We start from the raw sequence: 9,891 nt of genomic DNA, 5'->3' as shown, positions 1-9,891 counted from the left end.
TATTATTATTATTATTATTATTATTATGTACATTTGTATATACACATATGTATAGTAATAAATAATCAATAAATAATCAAAGATCACTAATCCGTAGTAAAAAATCACTAATTAATAAGTTTAGTTCAGTTCAGCTCAGTTCAGTTCAGTTCAGTTCAGCTGAGTTCAGTCGAGTTCAGTCAATCGGAACAGGCCCTAAGTACATATATACTAACTAACAAGATTAATGAGATTTATGGCAATGCCTAAAATATTTGGGATTAAAATATATTTTTAGCCTATTATTATAGCCTTAAGCTCAAATAATTGTTACCCCCACTTTGAAGATTTCCACAATTCAAAAATAACATATCGAGGAGGTACAATAAACACACTTTAGTACTTGTTAGTCTATCGACTATTGGTTACATCTCTATTGTATAAAGTATGCACAGTACAACAAGATATGTCATAATATGATAAGACGACAAACCACATTAAGTAAATAAAACTTAGCTTTGGTATGCAAGTATGAGATAGTGTCACGACGTCATGTAGGCATAATTAGGCCATGTCTAGGCTGTCCTTTAAAAAATATCAATTTTTTTTAGGGGGAATAGAAAATATCAACTTAACTCATAACAAGCGAGTTCATTCACAATCATATCTAAACACACACATGATCATCTCTACTTTGTTATTAATTCAAAAGTTGGTCATCTTAACCCCTACTAGAAAGTTGGGCATCATTCTTAGGCACGAACTTATTTTTGAAATTGTCTCAGGGAAAAAACAAGCAACTCGGTCTCTCTAAGTTTATTGAAACTTCAAGTGGATTCATATTATATTAAGTTTAATCACTCAAAAGTTAAATTAATTCATAAATACAAGCTTTTACAAGTAATTTTTATTCTTAGTTGATATTTTTCTTAGATTTTTTTTTCAGAAACATTCCAAATATAAATTAACAAAAACGAAGGATTTATTTCTCATATCTTGAGCTTAACCTTATTAATCTACACATGATGGGATAAAGATATTATACAACGTTGCAGCCACTCTATAGGCTCCATGGCCTCCATCCAACCTCAAGATAAAAGGAAAATAAATAAAATAAATAAAAAATAAATAATTAGAGTAAAATTAAATTAAAATCAACCATTCACATAATCACATTTGTCAAATGCTCAGGCCTCTAGCCTCAACCCTCTGACACGTGGCGATATCCCAATTTTTGTGGCATGCAATTGGCTTGCCGACTTGCCTATTGCAACCTTTTTCTACGTGACTACGTGCAACTACAAATCCTCTATTATTTATAGCCAACACTATCGACCGTCAACTTTACCAACCAAATTATTTACTTCTCTTGTAAAAATAGTTTGAGTTGAAATCTTATCTTATACATAGAAAATATAGTGAAGCTAAATTTTAAGCTAAATTTATAACAATGGCTTCGTCTATGTTTGTGGTGAATAATAGCTTTTCTAAGGTCTCAAGTGTGGGTTTACCTCCTCAAGTTTCTAGCCTTTGCCCTAACAAAGTCTCACGAGTTTGCTTCCCTTCCGTCTCTCGATTTAACACGGTAATTCACATTTATTTACCATATAAATTTCTTAATTATGTGTCCATTATTATACATGGTTAGACAAACAATTTTACCATGAAATTATTAAATTATTAGAAGGTCTAGGTGGCTCATATGTTATTGGACTAAAAAAATAATTTTGAAATACACCATTTTTTAACTTTTACACTTTATTACTAAAATTATGTGTAGATAATCTTACAGTATTACTTGAAATATAGTATTTGTATGTATATTAACAAGCACAACAACCAACAACAAGAGTTGGCTCAAGAGTTAAGCATTGCATGCAATTTGATGTCGTTTAAGGGAGATCTCGAGTTCGAGCTTCACCGTATATAAAAACTCTTGTTATCTAACTTACCCACCGTAAGTCAGGTTAATGTCTCGGGCCGGATCCGAATGTAATCGGAACAACGCTCCAGTGAACCGAGTTGGCTTAAAAAAAAAAGGACAACCCATCACTAAAAGGATACTTGTACTTATTAGTGTTTGATTTTGAATTTTTTTTTTCTTTTTTTTTTTTCAATGTGGTTCTTGCAGACAATTTTGGTTGATTTTAAATTTTAGGCTTAAATGGGACTAGATAAAAGTCTAGCTAAGTTCTTATCGTGCTAATGACACTTATTTTTCATTTTTGAGCTTAAAGTATCTACACTAATTTTATAAACTAACACTTACTATTTGGTGGTTTTAGAATCAATTTCCTAGAGTATGTGCTGGGGGAGACGAAGAGATCAAGAAGTACACAGAAATAAAGCAACAAGCCAAAGAAACCATCGACAACGTTATAGAGGGCACCAAACAAAATGCCGAAAAGACCGAGGATTGGGTAAGTAAGGGAGTGGCCGACGTCAAGGAAAAGACCGAGGGTGCGGTGGAATGGGCATCCGATAAGGCGAAAGAAGGGGCCGATAGCATCGGAGACACCTTGAAAGAGGCAAAATCAAAGAACGAGGAATCGGCGGAATGGGTAGCCGATAAGGCCAAGGAAGGGTTTGAGCAAGTCGGAGACAACTTGAAAGATGCAAAGGAAAAGACCAAGGAAGCTTTGCAAGATGCATTAGACAAAAATTAAAATATACTTGTATGTTACATGTAATACTTCTAGGCTTCTAGCTAGAGAAGATCTTAATTGTTCTAAAACAACAATAAGAAGACTCTTTTGAATACAACAAGAAGGAATTTGATTTCGATGTAGGATGTTAAATTGTTAATCCAAAAAATTTCACTTCTCATTCATGTATGATAGAATATTGTCAAAGATTTGGACTCTTTAAACTCTTTTGCAACACTATTTTATTTTTATTTTTTTAGGGAATTTTGCAACACTACTTAGTAAAAGTATCACCATGATTGAATATAGTTTTCCATGTCGATTTATAAGGACAACCCCAACAAAAGCGAGAAACACTACTGAAAGCTATGACAATCGTGGATATTATATCGAATAACTATTCGTTGGGATTTTTTTTTTTGTAACAATTACGTGCAATCGATACAAAATGTTAAAATAATCACTATGAAAAGGTATTTTTCTTATATTGTTTGGCTTTTTACGAACAAATTACTCTGTAGGCTTAGCCATGAATTTTCATCAATCTATAAAATTTAGTCCATAAATATGTGGTTTAAGACGCATCTTAATTAGAGAGTGAGACTGGAAAAAGTGATATATAGAGCTAGTAGTCTTTAAGCCTATGTTTGGATAACAAAAAATGGAAGGAAAAGAAGGGAAGGGAAGGGAAGGGGAGGGAGACAAACTTCTTTGTTTGGATAATATGTTGGGGGAGGGAAGGGGAGGGAGAGGGAGGATCCATTTTCCCTCCTCCTTTAATAAAGACCATCCCTTCAAAATTGGAGAGATTTGGAGGGAAAATGGAGCTCATCATTTCCTTCCTTCCCCTTCCTCCTATTTCCCTCCTTCCATTTTCCTTCTAATTTGTTATCCAAACATAGCATAAGGGTTGAATGGAGCAATCATAAATATAATAGTATATCTGCCCAAAACACATTAGTAACCTAAATTTAAAAGACTATGCAAGTACAATCTAATAAGATTATCTTTCACTACAAGAAAATAACCTTTTTGTAGCGATTATTTTTACCTTTAGTATCGATTGTAATTGCAACAAAAAACTTTCCCAACGAATGGTCATTCGATACAATATCCCCCGTTGCCTTAGCCTTTAGTAGTGGTTTTCAATATCGCTGGGGTTGGCCTCAATAATCGATAAAAAAAACTACATCCAATCGTGGTGATTATTGTAGCGATTACAATCGCTATAAATGTTTAACTCATTTTCTTAAAAAAAAAAAAACATGCGTATGATCTTTACAAGATTCGAATATGCAACCTCAAACTCTTATATTAAATGTCATTTCACCAATAAGGTATGACATATTTAATTTTATGTATTCTTTGTCAAACAATATTAATATATCTAGTGTTGAAAAGGCTTTACGTATCGATTTTTAGGATTTAGTGGCAATTGTAAATGATACGATTTCTCAAAATTATATAAATGTGTAAAAATAGTGTGGATATGTATTATTATGTTTTCCGTATCGATTTTATATGGGAAAACCATGGCGATTGTAAAATGATACGACTTCCTTAATTAATTCACAAACAGACTTGCATATTATAGCGAATGTACAATCACTACGAAATAATCGCTACGAAAAGACATTTTTCTTGTAGTGTTTATTATGTAAGTGAAGGGGAGAGTATGTGGTGTCCACCTAAAATGACCACAACACCCCTATTTCCTTATAATTGGAAAATATATTTAAAATAAAAGAAATAAAAAAGAAAGGGTTTTTCTAAGCTATACCCCTAAGGTATTCGAGTTTCTAAGGTGTACCCATGCTTTTTAAAGTTTCTAAGTTGTGCCCCTCAACTCACTACCATTAATGAATGGTACCCTCGTTGGGACTTCCACGTCACCTAAAGTTAACTATAAATTTAATAGAAAGATGATAAAAGGTAAGGAAATGGTAGGAGAACGAAATCTTAGCCACCGCAACCCTAATAATGAAAACTGAAGCCACGAAATCACACTCTCAAATAACTTTTAAACAACTAATAAGGGTACATTTTAGTATTAATAAGGAGTTGAAGGACACAACTTAGAAACTTGAAAAAGCATGGGTACACCTTAGAAACTCGAATACCTCAGGGGTATAGCTTAGAAAAACCCAAAAAGGAAAAATTAATCAATCAACAAATAAAAAGGAAAAAGATTACTCAATTAGCAAAAAAAAAAAAAAAAAAAAAAAAAAAAAAAAAAAAAAAAAGGGAAAGATTAATCAATCAACAACTAAAAAAGAAATAATTAATCAATCAACAAATAAAAAGGAATAATTAATCAATCGACATATAAAAGGAATAATTAATCAATTATATTAGAAAATAAAAAGGCAATATTAATCAATTAGGAAATAGAAAGTAAAGATTAAACAATAAGAAAATTAAAAAGGAAAGATTAGTCAATCAGCAAATAAAAAGGAAAGATTAATCAATCGGCAAATAAAAAAAGGAAAGAATAATCAGTCAACAAATAAAAAGGAAATATTAATCAATCTGCAAATAAAAAAAGAAAGATTAATCAATCAACAAATTACAAGGAATAATTAATCAATTAGAAAATAAAAAAGAAAGATGAATCAATTAGAAAATAAAAAGGAAAGATTAATTAATCAGCAAATAAAAAGGAAAGATTAATCAATCAAAAAATATATAGGAATAATTAATCAATCAAAAAATTAAAAGGAATAATTAATCAATAAAAAAATTAAAAGGAATAATTAATCAATTAGAAAAGAAAAGGAAAATATTAATCAATTAGCAAATAAAAAGGAAATATTAATCAATTAGCAAATAAAAAATAAAGATAAATCAATCGGAAAATAAAAAGAAAAGATTAATCAATCAACAAATAATGTAATTTATTTATTTTTGCACTTAATTCAAGTAATTGTTTTTTATACTCCGTATTATTAATTCTTTGTTGATTGATATATTTGTTTTTATTTTTTGAAAGCCTCTACTTCTCTTATATAATTTTTTCAATTAAAAAATTAAGATTATAAAAAGAAAAGGGAATAAAATAAAAGAAATGCAAATAACATAAAATACTACTCTCTCCGTTTTTAAATACTTTTTCCACTTTTCATTTTCGACCGTTTTAAAATACTTGCTCCTTTTCTTTATTTAGAAATCTTTAACAATATTTAATTCATTTTTTCTCAACTAATTGACCCAACTTAAATCATATTTTATTAATTTCATATTCTCTCCTCCAATTATCTCAACTAATTTTGCTTTTTACAATTTTTTATTCTTTCACCTACCTCACTACCTAAACTCCGCACATGAAAAAATAGAGCAAATATTTAAAAATGGAGAGAATATTCAAGTTGCATTCCTTAATTTTTATACGTATCGGCCATGATTCTAGTTGATTTTTTTTAATATGGAATGAATAATTTCTTAAAACATCGCACGCATTGCGTGCATATACTGCTAGTACATACTACAACAATTACATTTATTTTTTTAGTTTTTTTTTTACAAGAGGAAAAGGGATTTTATTAAAAAAAAAATTTATAGTCAAACGACACTTACATGTGATTTATAAGAAATCAAGAATTTTCAACATAAGTACATAACACCTTCAAAAAACTAAAAACATCATATATTTGATCAACAATCGTCTTAGTAAAAAACTTCATGTGAAGTAATACAATACAACATGTGAGTTAGCACTGATTCAGCTTGAAATTCATTGATGATGCGTAGTCGTTTGAGTGAAAATAATCATGTGCTCCTCTGGATTCTTTGGGAGATGAGACCCTAGATCTTCTATTAACGTCATACAAATAGAAAAATAAAATAAACACAAGAGAAAAATCATCATTTCAAGGATGAGATGTATTTATTAAAAGCAATTAAAAGGCTTTTAGGGCTTACCATCGGTAAAAAACGCAGATTCAAAACTGAGACTAAGAGATCAAAAAAGATATGGTAGAGATGGAGAGAAAAGGGTGAATAGAAGGAAACCTTAAAATAAAAAAAAATAAAAAAAAAATAAAAAAAAAAAAAAAAAAACCTAGCAATGGAGGGTAGGAAAAACCCTCCCGAAGGAGAAACACTAAGGGAAACCAAGAAAAAACCTCGCTCCGAGGGAGCTGTAACACCCATTGAGTAATTTATTATTCTTATAACTACCAAACTACATATGTCACTAATGTACAAAGTTGTGGTCAAATAATTTTTATTATTAAAAATACATATACATGTCTTAGGGCCTGTTTTGATTTACTAAACTGAACTGAATATTTTCTAAGAGAAGGAAATTAAGAACTAAACTGAACTGAAAATAATCAGAAGAGAATAGGCCCTTAGTACTAAATACTCCTATTTTTTGAAAAAACCTAATGCTCTTTCTCTTTCCTTCTCTCATCCTTTTTTTAAGGTTTTTAAATTTTTTTTTGGCCGTTTAGGCTGGAAATAATCTAATTTCTTTGGAAATTAGACTATTTCCAACCCTTTCCCCTTATTTTTCTTTAGTTTTGTAATTTAATTCGATTTCAATTAATAATCTACACGAGTAGTGTATATGTTTGTTCGTTTCCCTATGATGGAGTCGTTTTTTTTTTTTTTTTTTTTTTTTTTTTTTTGTGTGTGTGTGTGTGTGTAAGGGTTTATTACAAAGATAATCATCTTTTGCCCTATTATCAATTTGTTGGTAAAGATTTGTTTGGGATCGCAACAGTTGTAAAATCTTCAAAGATATTCAAGTGAATCAGATGAAAATCATTCTTACGACTACAACAAATCGTTAGACTGTCTCTCCAAAAAGACGGTATATTCCAGCGATATGTGCAAAAGATGTACCACATGACAAGATCTGTTCAATAATTGTAGCTTTGATGAAGTAAATTCTTATTTGATTCAATTTTATGTATCTGTTAATTTAGATTTCATTTGTAGATGTAGTATGACTTTTGATTAATAAATTGATTTAATTAAAAAAAAAATTCTTTTTGAATTTACGACACAATTGCATATTTTTATTGGGCCGAACCATCTTATCCTTGGGCCTTAAAAATGTACACGTAAGTGGGCCTTGAGATTCAACAGGCTCCAACCTCAAGAAAAAGGAAACCATGCAAAAATAAAATAAGCATTCCATTCATATGTGTTGACTGCTTAAGCCTCTTAGCCTCAACAATCCAACACGTGCCAAATTCCAACTTAACGTGGCAAACAAATAACATGCCACCTTTTCTTTCCTCTTACAATCTCAAACCCTTTATAGTTAACATATCATCATCTTAAATTTCTTCAACCAATTATTTACAATTAGTGTTACACCGATAAAAAAAAAAGTTAAAATCTTATCTTATAATTTAGTTGAAGAAAAATCAAAGCTAATTTAGCTAAGTTGTTGTAATGGCGTCTATGTTTATAGTGAAGAACACCTTTTTGAAGGTTACGAAAGTTGGTTTACCTACACAAGTTGCTAATCTTTACCCTCGTAAAGTCTCACGGGTTTGCTTCACTTCTGCCTCTAGATTTAATGAGGTATGTAATTCATGCATTTTTATTTACTTTGCACTTGTTGTATAATGTTTTTAGTGTATGAATTTCTTATGCAAGCGGTGGTAACCCTTACCACCGCTAATTAACATTGGTGATGTGGTGTTAGTCACCATATTTTTGGTTATAGTACGTGTCAAAGATATAATTGTCACATCAATCAAAAGTAACAACTTTTGTAGCTAGTGTATCATATTAAGGTTGATGTGAATTAGTCATGTTTAACAATTGTCAAGCTTACGCCCGATGGTTGAGGTTCAGAATTATGTTTCATACTCTATCAGTCAAAACTTAAGATCGATGGAGTTTATTACTTTAGTATGTACTCTATAATGTTCATAGCTAGAATGAAAACAAAACACGGCTACAAAAATATCTCATGAATACTTATTCCTGTGTGATACGTGTAGATTATTTTTAAGCTGAAATGTTCATTACTATTTTTAATGTTGTATGACTTAATAAAATTGTTATAATTTGTGCTTTAGAATCAATATGCTAGAGATAATGAAGACGAAAAATCTGCTGAAAGAATCAGGCAAGCGCGACAAGTTTACGAGAACGACGAAGAAGCCAAGGAGGTAGAGAGGAAGTACTCCGAAATGAAGCAAAAAGCAAATGACACTGCCAACAATGTGAAAGAGAAGGCCAAGGAGGGTAGCCGACAAGCCGGCGAAGCATGGCAGGAAGCTAAGGACAGAGCAAAACAGGGCGCGGAGGCAGCAAAACAAAAGGCCGAAGAAGGCAAGAATCGTGCAAGTGACACTATGTACAATGCAAAAGAAAGGACTAAGGATACGGCGGATTGGACCGCCGACAAGGCGAAGGAAGGGGTTAATAGAGTTGGAGACACAATGCAAAATGCAAAAGAAAGGACTAAGGAAACCATGCGAGATGCAAAAGAAATGACCGAGGATACGGCGGGTTGGACAGCCGAAAAGGCAAAGGAAGGGGCGGGGAAGGTGGGCGAGGCGGTCCATAATGTAAACGAGAAGGTTAAGGAGACGGCGAAGGGGGCGTGGGAGACGGCGAAGGATGCTACACAAAAGGTTAAGGAGACGGTGGTAGGGAAAGATGAAGAGAGCAAGAGGGTTGATGAATATTTGGATGATCATTTGCCTAAGCGTCCCGGGGATGTTCGTCGGGACGAAAAAATACGTGGTGATCGTCCTTAAATTAATTGTATGTGTAATGGGTTGATGGCTTGTGTTGATCTAAATGCTTTTGTGCTTTGTGTTGCACTTGTCTAGATAGGGAAAAAAAATATGGCCCATGCTATGTGAAATTGGTCCAAGTTTTAACTTTGGATATGATCAATAATTTGGGACCTTTTGATCAATGTATTTTGCACCTTAGCTTGTATCAAAATATGTTCCATTACAATTTTCTTTATAGTATTGCTTTAATACTATACAATATTATTATGTTTTCCATTACGTACCTTAGCTTGTATCTTGTGTTGCATTTAAATTGGGACTTTTTTATGCTTACCTATACGACTCTTTTGAGTCCTTAATTAATGGCTTTATACTTATGGATGTGTTACTTTGACATAAGGTCAAATTAATTTTCGTTGACTTTTTAACTTGTGAAACTTTGAACCAACTACATTTATTTTTTAGTTGAAATCATTTGACTTTTACACTATTTATAAATTACTACAATAATATAATAGGATGTTTCTACTATGGTCACTTTTATTATGATCATTACTATT

At 31.5% G+C, this 9,891-nt stretch overlaps 2 protein-coding genes across 2 annotated transcripts; both read left to right on the top strand.

The window, feature by feature from the left end:
* The first annotated feature begins 1,306 nt into the window (after nt 1–1,306).
* On the top strand, nt 1,307–2,777 carry LOC145635209 (uncharacterized). The gene is made up of 2 exons (XM_081686497.1): nt 1,307–1,564; nt 2,265–2,777. Exons 1-2 carry the CDS (start codon nt 1,430–1,432, stop codon nt 2,643–2,645), a joined length of 516 nt encoding a protein of 171 aa, XP_081542623.1. The 5' UTR covers nt 1,307–1,429; the 3' UTR covers nt 2,646–2,777.
* Nucleotides 2,778–7,915: 5,138 nt separating this feature from the next.
* LOC145635208 (uncharacterized) lies at nt 7,916–9,610 on the top strand. The gene is made up of 2 exons (XM_081686495.1): nt 7,916–8,159; nt 8,663–9,610. The coding sequence occupies exons 1-2, from the start codon at nt 8,028–8,030 to the stop codon at nt 9,347–9,349; spliced, it is 819 nt and encodes a 272-aa protein (XP_081542621.1). The 5' UTR covers nt 7,916–8,027; the 3' UTR covers nt 9,350–9,610.
* The last annotated feature ends 281 nt before the right edge of the window (nt 9,611–9,891 follow it).

This window comes from Chenopodium album, chromosome 6 (assembly GCF_948465745.1).
Source record: "Chenopodium album chromosome 6, dcCheAlbu1.1, whole genome shotgun sequence".
Taxonomy (NCBI): Eukaryota; Viridiplantae; Streptophyta; class Magnoliopsida; order Caryophyllales; family Amaranthaceae; genus Chenopodium; species Chenopodium album.
This window is presented reverse-complemented; position numbering and strand designations above follow the sequence as displayed.